The 16,106-nt window shown below is 31.6% G+C and overlaps 2 protein-coding genes across 10 annotated transcripts in view; both read right to left on the bottom strand.

Annotated features, from left to right (window-relative positions):
* Positions 1-93: 93 nt before the first annotated feature.
* On the bottom strand, positions 94-2,867 carry LOC126660241 (protein IN2-1 homolog B-like). Of its 7 annotated transcripts, none has more exons than XM_056104214.1 (11): positions 2,718-2,866; positions 2,567-2,638; positions 2,428-2,488; positions 2,107-2,193; positions 1,608-1,706; positions 1,423-1,522; positions 1,280-1,356; positions 939-1,046; positions 529-620; positions 379-422; positions 94-292 (listed from the first exon to the last, which is right to left on the bottom strand). In XM_056104214.1, the coding sequence occupies exons 1-11, from the start codon at positions 2,825-2,827 to the stop codon at positions 285-287; spliced, it is 858 nt and encodes a 285-aa protein (XP_055960189.1). In that variant the 5' UTR covers positions 2,828-2,866; the 3' UTR covers positions 94-284. The 7 variants fall into 7 exon arrangements, with proteins under 7 accessions (XP_055960189.1, XP_055960188.1, XP_050209570.1 ...); XM_056104213.1 differs by having other exon boundaries at positions 94-203; XM_050353613.2 differs by having other exon boundaries at positions 540-620; positions 2,718-2,864.
* Positions 2,868-8,332: 5,465 nt separating this feature from the next.
* The window catches only part of LOC126660242 (protein TONNEAU 1a-like), a 78,948-nt gene continuing 71,174 nt past the window's right edge, over positions 8,333-16,106 (bottom strand). For 2 of the 3 annotated variants that reach the window (XM_050353616.1, XM_050353619.1), the window contains exons 2-9: positions 15,177-15,267; positions 14,604-14,736; positions 13,960-14,048; positions 13,743-13,865; positions 13,342-13,469; positions 13,175-13,197; positions 12,935-13,091; positions 8,333-8,608 (exon numbers count right to left, since the gene is read on the bottom strand). In XM_050353616.1, the coding sequence (XP_050209573.1) occupies positions 8,557-8,608; positions 12,935-13,091; positions 13,175-13,197; positions 13,342-13,469; positions 13,743-13,865; positions 13,960-14,048; positions 14,604-14,736; positions 15,177-15,263 (792 nt within the window). In that variant the 5' untranslated portion in view covers positions 15,264-15,267 and the 3' untranslated portion in view covers positions 8,333-8,556. Of the gene's footprint in view, positions 8,609-12,934; positions 13,092-13,174; positions 13,198-13,341; positions 13,470-13,742; positions 13,866-13,959; positions 14,049-14,603; positions 14,737-15,176; positions 15,377-16,106 lie in introns of those variants that run through there. The other variant, XM_050353615.2, reaches the window with a different exon arrangement.

Genomic DNA, 16,106 nt, shown 5'->3' with positions numbered 1-16,106 from the left:
TAATAAATTCATATATTTTCTATGAGAATTTTAAGATTAAAGATTCGCCAAGAAATATTAAATAATAAATAAAAGTAATTTGACAAAACAATGTAGAACTGTAAATATTTAAATAATAAACTTATATTATACAATGATTATGCTAAGCCAATATAACAAACGACTTGTCCTCGGGAAATTTTAAATGTTACACCGACATCGTCCTGCAAGAGCGAGTCGCATTAGATTCATGTCTAATAAGAACTGCATCACGACTGCTAGAAATGGCATGTCGCTTAGATATTTCATTGTACTGCAGAAAATTTAAACTGCATAACTACATATTGCACAAATTCATCAAGAGGAATCTACAAGTACACCAGAAAAATCGCTTTTTACCAACATAATGGATGAAGAGAATAAGACAGAGTTCAACGCTGACCCTGCAATAAGAGATTAAGAATTCAGAAGTTATTGGTGTCATCATGTCACAACATTCTGCAATATTTCACAGAACTCCAAGTATTAGTCACAGTTTAGTTAACAGACATGGGAAGTACCAAAAATATTCTCTTGTAGCTCTCAACGTATTCCTTCGGATCTTGCTGGGTCTGATTATAGGCCTCGATTTTGTTCATCTCCTACATAAAAAAAAATTCATTGATACAATGCAAGTAATGAATGACAGACTACACATGATTAAAAATGTAAAATTTTAAAAACATAAAATTAATTCATTGAAAGAAAAACTAACAGATCAGATTCAAAGTTTGAGAGCTATGTATCACGAACACAAAAATGCTGAAATAGAATACGGCAAAATCATAAGTTCTTATATAAATGAAAATGAAGTAACGAAATGTAACAATCGATGATGCAGTATAGTTTGAGAGGATACGAATCCAATTAAAAGAAATGAATGGTTAATTTTAAAAATTCATCAGGCAGTTTTATCATACCTCAATCCATGCAGCGAAATTAGGCTTTCCAGCAGTAATGTCATAATTCCTTACTTCCAACAAAGCAGGTCGAAATGATTCAATGAATGGAGCATATGCAATATCCACCTATACAAAATGGAGCAAATATTTTCTACTTATTCAATTTCTATGTAATAAATAAAACAGATTCCAGATCTCTTAATTTAGGAAAAGTATTTTCAAATTCGATCTTAATGTTTGAAATTGTCTAACTCAACTCTTGATTAAGATAATAAATAGTCAGGTTTGCAATTCACAGAAAGCAAATATCAAAGGGGAAGAAAAAAAAAGACTTTTTCATTAGAATTTACGGTTCTCACCAGACTAAATTGCCCGAGAAAAAAGGGTCCATCGTCAAATTTGCTAAGAGATGTCTCAATAAAATCAAGAACAGCACCTGGTGCAGTTATCGATGTCATCAAATTGTTTAAGTTTCTAGCAAATTAATAAATGTTAAACCTACCAGCTTCATTTTCTTCGCCTTTAAATAAGAAAATTAGAGCTTTGTTAAATGAGTCCATGTAGGAAAACAACTCTTCCGCGAAATCTTTCTTTGCCGGATCCTGAACATCGACGTATAAACTATGTTAATGTTACTATAAGATGAAGAGACGAAAAACACAAAGCAGAAGAAGTTTTGAAATTTACATCAGGGAAAAGTGATGGTCCATCAAAATTCTTATCAATGTACTTGATCAAATCCATGGACTCTCCTTTAACTTCATTATTGTGTTCCAATGAAGGTACCTGCGCAGCATAATTACCCCGGGTAAGCAATCCAGAAAGAAAAAAACAATTTGGCATTGCGATTTCGCGGTTTTGCAGGATCCTCAGCTTATTTTAACAGCAGTTAGATTCATTGTGCAAGTAATGGTTACGCTTTTCTTTGTTACTTTCCAGCTATGTCACATAGAAACTTGTCGAGTTCTACGTTTAAGTGAATATGTTTCCAAATATACTTCTGAAACTCTCAAACTTTGTGTTTTTAATTCATTCTTGTAGAAAATGTACTTCTCCATTATCCGTTAATGTTTTCCATTTTTGTTTCCGTGCAGCATATTAGTGACTGATTGGCGCATTAGTGAATTCAAAGGCTAACAAGAAATCAAATAACAAATTTAAGCGAACCAGAGTCACATAATCTCACCTTGTTAGGAGGATAGACTTTCTCTTTGTACCAGGCAGGCCTATCTAGCAGATCAATAGCCACCAACTTTATCACATCCTGTAATCCCTGCTCTACACAATTGGTTTAAAACAATAAACAACAAGTCTAGCACAAAACTATATAACACAGAAACTGAAAGGCTGAAACGAAAAAAAACCCGAACAATTAGAATCTCCACTAAACGTATTGGCGGAGTTCAATTAGTAAAAAAACCGAACAATTAGAACTACAGTTACCCTTCAATCATAACTGTAACATATTCAGACAACTATAAACTAAACCCAATGCATAAGAAACAACCTTACAATTGCGAGTAATCCACGCACGCCGAGCATATGGGCATATATACGAAATATACAACCTTAAACAAACATACAAATACACAAAGTGGTCAGATAAATTAGAATGAATCCTTAGAAAATGAAATGAGTATGTTTACCTAGTTGTGCCATCAAAAATTGGAGGCGGGTCCGAAGTAGAAGTTAGAGAAGGTGGAAGAACCTCTTGAACACTAGAGCAAACACAAAAAATACAGAGAATTAAAGAGGAAATTAAGAATCTTTATGATGAAATTAAGATTAGAAGCATACCCAGTAGCCATAACTGCTGACATTCTTGAGGGTTTGAATGAAGTACGGAAGAAAGTGATGAAATTAGAAGGTGATGAAATTAGTGATGAACTAACACTAAAACATGCCATACTTTTTTAATTTCTATTATTTCATTTACATATTGCAATGTTTATTATATAAGCTAAGCTCATTGTTAACTGGTGTGATTGGTACCCACATTTTTTTATTTTATTTTCTGGTTATCTACTGAATTCAATTCAACATAATTTTTAAGTGAGTAATATTTTGAGGAAATTAGATGTAACACGTGTTTTTGTAAAGTAATTAGATAAGTACGTGAGCGACTTATTAATTGCAACAAAAGATTGGGTCTTGTTTATAACACTTAATAAGCTATTTTAATTGCTGAACCACGTACTGTTCTTTCCATTCCTTCCTTCTTCTTCTTTTCATTCTTCCTTTTCTTTTCTATAGTTTTCTTCCACTGTCTTCGTAACTTACTGGTTTTTCCTTCAATTTCATCCTTTCTATCACCATCCCATTTGTTGAATACGAGAGTGTTACCTGAGATGATGGGGTTGCTACTGCCGCAAAGACGAAGACCCAGCTGCTAATGTTTCAAAGACACAACTTTCCGTCTAATATCAATCAATCACACTTTTTTCAGGCAAAACGACCATCGTCGTCCCCGGTCTAAGCTCCAACGACCGCCGGAGATTACTGCTTATGCTCCAACGATTAAACCAACGGTGGCAGTGGTATTAAATAATTAAGGATCCAATATTTTTGTTTCGATTAGAAAGAAAATGGAAACAAAAATTAAAAGGAAATAGAACAATAATTAATTATTGAATGCCATATTTTTGTTTATGTGTTTGTTGTGTTTTCATGTTATTTACAGTAGAGAGAGAAGTTAGAGAGAGAAAAGAAGAGTAATGTAATTTTGATATATCTAAAGTATACCAAAAATATACAAAAAGTATATAAATGTTATACTATATAGATGTAAGATTGAATGCGGCAACAATTATCGGTTTAAAACCTTTTAAGATTAATGCAATGGCAAATGAACTATAATGGCTCGAAGATTATTATATCTGCATATAATTGTCTTTGGCATCAAAAGCAATCAAATTGAGGATGATTATGGAATGCTGCAATAATTGTTAGGTTAAAGCTTTTTAAAATTAATGCAATGGTAAAAGAACTATATTGGCTCGAAGTTTGTTATATCTGCAAATAATTATTATATGAATAAAAGAACAATTAGGTTGTTGATTATGATTATGGAAGAGGAAGAGTGTGCTTATGAGATTTATCAATATTTGATTAGTCTTTATAATAACTTAATTTGTATATTTTTTGCAGGCTATTGACATACTTTTTGTAGGCTATTTTGTATATCCGTAATATACAATTTGTATTTTTTAATATAATATTCTTATTTTTTTATATAACAACTTAATTTTTGTAAATTTTTTAATAAGAATATATATAAAGTATACATAAGATATACCAAACACTACAAAAATATACAAAAGATAATGCCAAATACTGATAATAACTGGTGTTGTCATTTCTGAGCATTAAAAAAACACAGTAAGTATACCGATAATCTACATAAAGTATACATAATTTGTTTAGCATAAACATTGTATGTATTTAAAAAAAATTACAGATGGTATACATAAAATATACAAACACATTTTAAACATAAACAAGAAAATTAAAAGATATGATACAAATATACATAAAATATACATAAGATATACCAAACATTATAATTATTTTAAAAAATTACAAACGATATACATAAAGTATACATACGGTATACATAAAATATACAAACACGTAAACAAAAATTAGAAAAGTAAAAGATATAATAAGGATATACATAAAATATATATAAGATATACCAAACATTGTAGAAATATACGAAAGATAATGCCAAATACTGATAATAACTGATGTTGCATTTCTGAAGCATTAAAAAAACATAGTAAGCATATTGATAATATACATAAAGTATACATAATATGATTAGAATAAATATTGTACTTATTTAGACAAATCAGTACATATAACAAATGTACACTATACAGAAAACATTAAAAAGGTATACCAAATTATTGTAATCATAAAAAATAAAATAATCAATACATTTAACTTTTAAATTGCATTAACATATAAAAAGAAACAATATACTGAAATTATATGAGGGTATACTAAAAGTATACAAAAAGTATACTGAAAAAACAAGCATTAGCTGCAGAAAACAGCAGCAGCAGTAAGAAAAATAGAAAATAACAACAACATCAACATAAAAGAAAAACAACAGTTGCGGCAACGTGAAAAGAAACAACAACAATATCACAATAAAAATACAACAATTATATAAACCTGAAATCGATTGAAATTTGAATTGCATATTGATAAATAGATGAAGAAGTTTGTTTTTGAGTAATGATTGTAGTACCATGAAGCTTAAATACCATGACTAATGAAAAATTAGGACAAAGAAGAAGTTAGGAGTAGGCTATATAAATTGAAAAATAAAATAAAAAATAGAGCCGGCGGCTATGGGACTCGAAGCTTGCGACGGGTGTGGGACTCGAAGCTTGCAACGGGTGTAAGAGTCGAAACTTGCGGCGGCTGTGGGACTCGAAGCTTACGGCGGCTGTGGGACTCAAAGTTTGCGACGACTGCGGGACTCCAAACTTGCGGCGGAAGAGAATAGATCTAGCGCGATAAAAAATAGATCTTTATGTCTGAAATTAGATAGAAAATAAGATAGATTAAATAAAAAAGGAGATGGGTAAGGCGAAGAAAGAAGATGAATAAGACATTGTTGGAGAAGAATAAGGCAAAGGAAGGACATGAATAAGACAAGAAAGGAAGGGAAATGTGATGTTGAGAATCTGTAATTTTGAAAAACACGTGTTGGTTGAAAAAATATATGAAAAATAAGTGCTAACTTTTGTTTGGAAAATTAGTTAAGTGTTATCCCTAATTAATTACAGATTTCCGTAATTATGGGATTATTTTTCCCTTTTTCTATATTTTTCAATTTTTCCCTAATTAAAATAACCAAATTGAAAGATATTACTATATTTCATTATCCATTTAAATATCAATAAACCAAACAATTTCTTATACTGGTCTCTTTGTCTTAAGAAGTCATTCTTTTAATTTTTATAATATACCACTTTAAAAGTCCACTTTATATTTGAGCACTTTTTAACTTAAACTTTCTCTTTATTTATTTATTATCTTTATATTAAAGGGTTGATTCCAATAAAATATCAAACATCTGCGAATTTTGTCAGTTATAACTAACTCTTTCAAAATCGGATAGTTTAGCCTATTTTAAAATATTTGAAACATTTTCTAACCATTCGTGAACCAAAACGAAAAATTGGTCTTTCGCGAATGGGATAAACTAACCGATTTTGAATGATATGGGATATTTGAAACCTTTTCTAGAGAAATCAATCAAAATCGGCTAGTTTATCCCATTTACGAATGATTAATTTTTCGGTTTGGTTCGCGAATGGTTAGAAAAAAATTTAAATATAACAAAATGGGTTAAATACTTAAATTAGCCTATTTTGAAAGATTTGGTTATACCTGACAAAACTTACAAACGCTTGGTATTTTATTGAAATTAACCGTATATTGAAACATATTTTACAAGTAATTTCTAAAGAGAATTTCAAAGCAATAAATAATAAAAGTACAACAAAAATAGAAACTATACAGTTATATCATATTAAGTTGTGTGTAAATACCTTTTAAAAAACAAATGAGTAAATATACAAAATGTACATAAATCTTTTAATACTTTTTATGAGCTTTGAAAAGACAACATAAATCTTTTCTTTTACTATTTAAACTCATAATATTTTTAAATGGTATAAATAAACTTACATTAAAAAAATATAGAAATAAGTAAAAACGGGAGGAGCAAAGTGTCCAAAAAGTAAACTGACCAAGAACTTTAAAGGTATTTTCTGTAGCATTTAAAAACATTGAGACTCCAAATGGCTAAAAGAAACTTAAAAGAATTTAGGCTTAATTTCTTAAAAAACCCCCACCTTGCATTTTTTTTTCGTTTATACCCTGACCTTATAAAAACATCATTTGTACCCAATTTTGAGTTTTTATGTTTCATCTCTACCCAAAAGCATTAAATTGTACTCTTTTCATTTGAAAAAAAGTTTAAAACAATCCTTCATTTTTAACTTATATACGAATTAGATATTAATGTTATTAATAGTACAAAAATACAATCTTTTTCAAAAAATTAAAAATAATAATAATTTTTTTTAGTTTTTTTAAAAAATATTTCGAATTTTTTTTAATTTTTTCAACTTTTTTAAAAATATTTCCGACAAAAAAATTAAAAATAATAATAATTTTTTTTAGTTTTTTTAAAAAATATTTCGAATTTTTTTTAATTTTTTCAACTTTTTTAAAAATATTTCCGACAAAAAAATTAAAAATAATAATAATTTTTTTTTAGTTTTTTTAAAAAATATTTCGAATTTTTTTTAATTTTTTTAACTTTTTTAAAAATATTTCCGACAAAAAAAATTTAAAATAATAATTTTTTTTAAATTTTTTAGTATTTTATCAAATTAAAAAAATTAATTAATTATTTGGATGTATTTGATTATTTTTTAAGTTTAAGGATTTATTTGTATATTTTAAAATAGAAAAAAGTATGTTTTAAACTCTTTTCCAAATGAAAAAAGTACAATTTAATGCTTTTGGGTAGAGATGAAACATAAAAACCCAAAATTGGGTACAAATGGTGTTTTTACAAGGTCAGGGTATAAACGAAGAAAAAGTGCAAGGTGGGGGTTTTTTAAGGAATTAAGCCAAGAATTTATGTACTCCTTTCAAATTTCTTGAAGGGTTTCTTTAACCTTCGGTTTAAATTCTACTTGCTCAATTTACTACAACCAAACAAGGCCTTAATGAGATTTGTTACACGTACTTTTCTTTTTAGAGAATTTACAATATTATACTACTATGAAGCAATTGTCAATATTATAAGGGATGATTAGTATAAAATATACATCATCAAATTTAATACAAATAAAAAAAGAAGGTTGAATATATTTGGCTTAATTGTACTAAAAATCACTAACTTTCGCGTGTTTTAACAAAATCACCAATTTTCACGTTTTTGCATATTTAACATCGGCGCTGTTGTGGATGTAAAACAACACCGTTTTAGATATCAAACGACATTAATTTTCAAAGGAAGCACATTTGATGTTAAATATCCAAAAAAATGAAAGAATATGTTAAATATGCCAAGAAAAAAAAATATATTAAATACAAAAAAATACGCGAAATTTGGTAATTTTTGGTGCAATTAAGCCATATTATTTTTTACGGGCATCCTCTAATTCAGTTAAAATACAGTATTGATACTCGATAATATTTTTTTCTTCAAAATATAATATAAATTTATTTTTAAATTACGAATTCAACCTATAATCCTTGACTCTACGGATTTACGACCGAATTAGACTTCACAACCATGTGAAAACCAAAATCTAGTAGAGAACATTTCATACAATACTTAATGAAAAAGAGAGAAGAAAGCTTAAGGCTATACTGAATGACATATCAATATGGGATTCCATAAGATGAGGGAAAATATAAATAAAAAAGCTCATACAAACACTAAATCCTCACAATATATTTTGGAGGAAATAAAGAAATTAAAAAGAAGACTTACATAAAACTTACTACCTTGTTTCATGATGATAAAACATTTGATGAATTAGAAATGGCAGATACACATTAAACTACAAGTACAGTCTCACAAAGGGTTTTGGATCAGCTATATATGGTCAGCCCTGCCGTCGTCATCACTCATTCCATCTCCGGCATGCCTGCAACATAATCGAACAGATATAATTAGACAACTAAGCGTACAACAATGTAAAATACAGATGTACATTGGCAAATGTGAGTCATTGTTTCTCAAACAGATGTAGAAGTTCACTTTCCAGAAATTTGAGACCTACAATGGCTTTGTTGCCCCAAAAGTTCTCAAATCTTAAATTCCAGTGCTTCATTTTTGTTTCTAGGAGCACTTATGCTACTTTGAAACTCTATATTTATAGCTTATTCTTGTCAAATGTAATATCATTTTAATGTTTCGCATTTAGGCATTTCTCGTTTCTACGTTTCCATACTACAAAGTAAATGGCAGGTTTGCTTGTTCACAAAGGAAACCAATAAAATATACTAAACAACGTAAACAGAACACTGGAAGCAGGGCTACCTGCAATCTAAATCATATTCCTTCTCGGTCATAATGAATAGCTAAATTGGAGATAAGCACTTTTCATTACGAATCTATATAAATTGAGGCTTGATGTGAAAAAGTTATAGCATGAAAACGTTCATAGACCAGTGCCAGGAAATTAAATGTGAAAAACACATAATCAATTGGACAAATCCAAGAACAGCTTCTACCTGGAGTTGTAGTTCATGACTTATGCTTAATAATACTACCTGATAACGTAGCTAGTAGCATAAAGGCGGTAAAGCAGACTTACTCGCATTAGACCTCGCCAGGTCAAGCAAACCAGGGGACCCCGGACCGAGATACCTTCACCAGCCGACATACCGAAATGCGAATTACACGAGGGACCCGATCAAAACTCGGTTACCTCGGCACAGGATACAACTGATGCGGTGAACCAACATGACCTACCAAGCTCGGTACCTGTTCTTGACCGAGCTGGAGTCTCTACCAACAAACTTTATAAATATCACTAACAAAAATCGACACATAGAAGGTTCCCCGCATCACGCATCTTAATCGATAACCGAGACATAATGAGAAACTGCCACCTTAGCTAACTGATTCTGTGGGGACCAAGAGAAATGATCCACTACGGTAAGTTTGTACTTGGTGAACTTATATAAAGCACTTTATGTGCAAACCCTAAAGGTAATTCTTTTTCTTGCCCTACACTCTTTTCCTCTCACAAAAATTTGTCGGTGTCCCTCACCGGTATTTCAGCTGACGTTCTTTTCTTATTTTTTGACCGAACCCGGCGGCAATGATTTATCACTAGGAGAGTTTCCATTTATCTCAGATAGAGCAATTTGCTTCCGACGTTTTCTCAACTTAGCAGCAAAACCTTCCATTTCCTTCCCAAAAGTTGTACGCGGAGGTCGCTTTAATACAACAAAGAGTCATAAGTTTACAGCCACAAAAATGTTAGCTCAAAATACACCAATTATACACTGTAAAAGTATCAACCAACATTGAAGGCAAACTAAAATTATGAAGCCAAAACTTATAATAAGATCAATATATATGCAGTATAGACTTTAGGTTACTTTGGTTGAATACAATAATACGACCCACATGTTTATAGATTAAAATCAGACGGAGACTCGTCTATTACCAATATAAAAAAGGGCATACAATTCAGACACAGTCGTATTTCTACTAAAAGACAACAATGCATTAATAATTGAAAAAGATAATTAGCTCAATTACCTGTCCAGGAGTGAGAAAGCATCAGAATAAGTACGTATTCATGCGCCATGTTAGCTATTGATTTAATTAATTGATCCATGGCAGGAAGCATGACCCTGTCCGGTTGAATCCTTCAGCATCAAACAATGGGCAAGACGGTTGATATCCCCGGATGTCACGAGTTTGATATTTTTAGTCATTTTTTAAGGTTTGTTTCAATACAACTTGGTGCCTGCGTATGATGCATTGTGATTTTAATACATAGATGTTCCTGTCTTTGAATATCTCAATCTCTGTGTTTAGAAATTATCAGGATTAGTACGTTTGTAATTTTAAGTGTGGAATCCCTTTCTCAGGTCCAATGGTTGTTGAAGCTTTCACAAATTTCCCTACTCAATGAAATTATCAACTTCACAGAAGAATCTCGGTCTTTTTTACAAGGCTTGGTCGATGAGTTTAGCAAGGACGGCGCTATGGAAATTCAAAACTTTGAACCTCTATCAAACCTTCATATAACACCTGTTGAACTCTTCTTGAAAAAGAAGTGTCAAGTGTATCCAGAGATACCTAAGGTTGTTAGTGACCCTGTCCAGTGAATCCTTTAGCATCAAATGTATCACTAACAACCTTATGTATCTCTTGATACACTTGGCACTTCTTTTTCAAGAAGAGCTCAACAGCTGTTACATGAAGGTTTGATAGAGACTCAAAGTTTTGAATTTCCACGGCATCGTCCTTGCTAAACCCATCGACCAAGCCTTGCAAAAAAGACCGAGATTCTTTTGTGAAGTTGATAATTTCATTGAGTAGGGGAATTTGTAAAAGCTTCAACAACCATTGGACTTGAGAAAGGGATTCCACACTTAAAATTACAAGCGCACTAATCTTGATAATTTCTAAACACAGAGATTGAGATATTCAAAAACAGGAACATCTACATATTAAAATCACAATGCATCCTATACAGGCACCAAGTAGTACTGAAACAAACCTTAAAAATGACTAAAAATATCAAAATCAAACTCATGACATCCGGGGATATCAACTGTCTTGCCCATTGTTTGATGCTGAAGGATTCACTGGACAGGTCATGCTTCCTGCCATGGATCAATTAATTAAATCAATAGCTAACATGGCGCATAAATACGTACTTATTCCGATGCCTTCTCTCACTCCTGGACAGGTAATTGAGCTAACTATCTTTTTGAATTAATAATGCAATTTTATCCTTTAGTAGAAATCAATACGACTGTGTCTGAATTATATGCCCTTTTTTATATTGGTAATAGACAAGTCTCCATCTGATTTTAATCTATAAGCATGTGGGTCGTATTATTGTATTCAACCAAAGTAACCTAAAGTCTATACTGCATATATATTGATCTTATTATAAGCTTTGGCTTCATAATTTTAGCTATTTTAGTTTGCCTTCATTGTTGGTTGATACTTTTACAGTGTATAATTGGTGTATTCTGAGCTAACATTTTTGTGGCTGTAAACTTATGACTTTTTGTTGTATTATAGGGACCTCCGCCTACAACTTTTGGGAAGGAAATGGACGGTTTTGACGCTAAGTTGAGAAAACGTCGGAAGCAAATTGCTCTATCTGAGATAAATGGAAACTCTCCTAGTAATAAATCACTAATGTCGGTTGATACTTTTACAGTGTATAATTGGTGTATTTTGAGCTAACATTTTTGTGGCTGTAAACTTGTGACTTTTTGTTGTATTATATCGACCTCCGCCTACAACTTTTGGGAAGGAAATGGAAGGTTTTGCTGCTAAGTTGAGAAAACGTCGGAAGCAAATTGCTCTATCTGAGATAAATGGAAACTCTCCTAGTAATAAATCACCGCTGTCGGGTTCAGTCAAAAGATAAGAAAAGAACACAGAACGTCAGCCGAAATATCGGTGAGGGACACCGGCAAATCGCTCCGACGATCTAGTCAGTATCTGTGAGAAGAGAAGAGGAAAAGAGTGTAGGGCAAGAAAAAGAATTACCTTTAGGGTTTGCACATAAAGTGATTTATATAAGTTCACCAAGTACAAACCTACCGTAGTGGATCATTTCTCTTCTCTTGGTCCCCACAGAATCGGTTAGCTAAGGTGGCAGCTTCTCATTGTGTCTCGGTTATCGAGTAAGATGCGTGATGCGGGGAACCTTCTATGTGTTAGTTTCTGTTAGTGATATTTATAAAGTTTGTTGGTAGAGACTCCAGCTCGGTCAAGAACAAGTACCAAGCTTGGTAGGTCATGTTGGTTCAGCGCGTCAGTTGTATCTTGTGCCGAGGTAACTGAGTTTTGATGAGGTCCCTCGTGTAATTCGCATTCCGGCGTGTCGGCTGGTGAAGGTATCTCGGTCCGGGTCGGCGAGGTCTAATGCGAGTAAGGCTGCTTTACCGCCTTTATGCTACTAGCTACATTATCACTACCTATTTGACGCAATAGAATGAATTCGAAGCTATAACTTATACTTTTCAATACTATCAACTTCAATAATCAATCTAAAACCTTTTCAAAACTTGCCAATTGAATGCATGTTCAAGTGTAACATTAAATAGAGTGATCTTTCCCCTTGAACTAAAGATTTTTACACTCTTTGTAACACAAGTTTTTTGTTTGCTTCACTCTCCAGATTGGCCAAGTGATGTAACATATCTCAATATTACATTCTGTTACTACATTAAATTTTAAGATTTAGATGGGATAAGAAACTAACCGCCAAGATGTAGTTAGGTTTCGAGCTTTCCTGTCTAGTTGAAGGTTTTCCAATGCAGCTGAAGCTCGAATTACGTCCTCTGGAACTTCATCACTGTCATATCTCCAATTGTAATCTTCTTTCCTGTAACCAGACATGGATGATCCTGCTCTTCTGTCTGAATGATGCATTGCATTAGATACAGGGACCAATAACATAGGTGGAAAATAGTGAAACATAATGCACAGCCTAATCACTCACCAGATGCCTGAGAAGAAGCAGGCCTGACATAAGCATGCCAAAGAAACAAAAGTAACAATGAGTCGCCAATAAAGGATAATATAATATATAAAAGAAACAAACAAAAAGCAAGAGAAGAACAAGAAAAACTAAAGAAGTGAAAACGAAAAGTTGGAAAGGACCTTCACCTTCCTAATGGCGGTAAACCACCAGCAACATTTGATGAACAAGGTCTCCTAGCATTTCTCGAATCTAAGTTAGATAAGGATTCCGCTTCTGACACTCTCCTTCCAGTACCTCTACCTTGGGATAAATTCTGTCACAACATTCAATAGAGTGCGACCAATAGTTTATATAGGAAATTTTACCAAATAACAATGGGGGAGGAAAATGACATCACAAATTTTGCCTAATGAAAAACACATCTATCAATAAAATAAAACAACCTCCCTCAAAATTTCTTCTTTCCTCAAATGAAAACCCAACAATGAATTGAAAGATACAAAATCCTAATGTAAAGTTCATAGCCTGATTCATATAGCAAGTGAAAAGATAGATACAGTGAACAGAAAAGATTTAATGTACAAACCTCAAACTTCAAGAATCCTTCAAGAACATCCAAGAGTACTGGACCACTATCGCCATTTCTATTAAGATCATAGCCATTCTTGCTACTAAACTCCTTCAGTTCAGATTTCCAAGAATCTTTTTGCTAAATCATAACAACCAAATATTAAATGAAAATCTATATATCTGAAAATGCTTTTAAGAATTGTAGTAGTAATAGATCAAGAACTGATAATTACCAAATTGCATTCTGGATTATATACTTTTAGTGTATGATTTAGTTGTGCCCAATCCAAATATTCACATATCAGTGCAGTTAGTAACCTCCCTGCATTCGAAAAAGAAAAACAAACACAATGTGATATGATGAAAAGCACTTCTTATTTACAACGGAAAAAGAACACACAAACAAACAAAATGTTTGCATTAGCATGCCAACTTAAGAACCTTTAATGACATACACTATTTATGTGTAAGAGCAAAATAATTTTGGCAATTTCTATAAAGCTTAAAAGTGTGTATTCCCATCAGCACTGATCCAAAATAAAGGCCATCGTTCCATATTTTTAACTTCTAAACACGCTCACAATCATGAAATCTCCAAATTGAAATATTTGATTCTCCTACTGTAACTTGTAAAAGGAAAATTTGCTTCCTAGATTCTCTTTCATGATTCAAACTAACTAAGCAAAATTTTGTTTCCATAACTTCATAAGCTCTCAATAACTAAATCTATCACAAGCTTAATTCCAACAAAAACACCATTGGGAATTACAGCTTATAAAAACATTAACGAATTGAACAATCCCCATAAGCCAAAAAGAAAAGCTTCAACATTTGTAAACTTCCGAAACAAGCAAAAACAAAACGAAGAACTAAGAACCTGAAGGAGAAGCATGAAGTTGTTTAGCACGTTCATTACAACTACCCAACAATGCAGGAGGTAAGCCTTCTTCTTTGTCAATTACTTTATCCTCCTCTTCAATTGCCTCAAACACACTTGCCCTCAGCTCAGCCTACGAGCCGGTCAACAAAAAAACACACTGGTAAGCAACAATAAAGCATAACTCAAACATCAAACCAAATAGCAAATTCAAATTCCCCAAATTAACAGCATTGAAATTTACAGCATAAAGCAGAAAAAGCATTGATCTTGCACCGAAAAAAAAACTAAACTACAAACTAATTAATTTTACTAAATTAACCTGTTTCTAAGATCTAAAACACCAAACCCAGTTAATTAACAACATAAAATAAAGGATCTTTAATAATTTTTTTGGATAAACTGAGATCCAAAAATAAAAAAGAACAACCTTTTTTTAATTATAAACTAATGGGTTTTCATAGAATTTAAAAATTTCCATTACCCATTTCTTAAAACACAGCTTTCTAATTAAAAACAAAGGAAAGGAAAATAAATAATTTTCTAGGGAACCAAACAGAAAATAGAACCCACCCGGATCTTAGCGAGAACGCCCTTTTTCTCGAGGGTACGAGTGACAAGAGTCTTGAGGTCCATCATTTCTCTGGTGTAATCGTCCATTTTTGTATTTGTCTTCTCCTCCTCTGTTCAGTCCCTCTCTTTGTATTTCAAGAGCGAACTGTTTCTAAATATAATTTGATTTTGTTTGGGAGGAAAAGAGAGAGATAAAACAGAGAAGAAGCTGATTTAGATAAAATGAATGTAATTATTTAGATGCTGTAAAAATGTGGGGTTTAGATCTGGGCCGTTCATGGAGGTGGTAACTGGTAAGGCCCCAATTTTTTTTTTTTTATCTCTTCAAATAAATGCCTAATAAAAAAATTAAAATATTCTTAAAAATACAACATTAAAATTTATTTTTAAAATATATAATTTTTTTAAAAGATCTTTTTAATTTCAGAAATATGATTTTAGTTAACCAACGGTATAATAATAGGTTGCTAACGATTATATTAAAAAATAATTTATATTTTAAATGCACAATATAAGTTTACTAAAAAAATCTTAACGTTATACTAAAAATTAATTAACTTATCAGCAGTTTATTCATGATTTACTAACGGTATTCTAAAAACAAATTTATTAATTTTTTAAAAAGTAACAATTTGTTTAAAATACACAATTCAAGTTTATCAATGGTTTACTAACGATTTATTAATACTATATTCAAATAAAATTTATTACAAATGTAGCAACAATTAACTCAACGTTTACTAACAGTATACTAAATATAGAATTATTAGTGTACTATTAGTAAATCACTGGTTAACCAACAAACCATTATAGATGTACAAGTGAAAAAAAATTACATTAGAAAATCAAAAACATTATTGCAGGACAGCAAAAAGTTTACCCTAGGTTAACCAACACCCAAAATATTTACAGGTCTGATTCAGATTTGAC

The sequence above is a fragment of the Mercurialis annua genome, linkage group LG8 (assembly GCF_937616625.2).
Source record: "Mercurialis annua linkage group LG8, ddMerAnnu1.2, whole genome shotgun sequence".
NCBI classification, from domain to species: Eukaryota; Viridiplantae; Streptophyta; class Magnoliopsida; order Malpighiales; family Euphorbiaceae; genus Mercurialis; species Mercurialis annua.
This window is presented reverse-complemented; position numbering and strand designations above follow the sequence as displayed.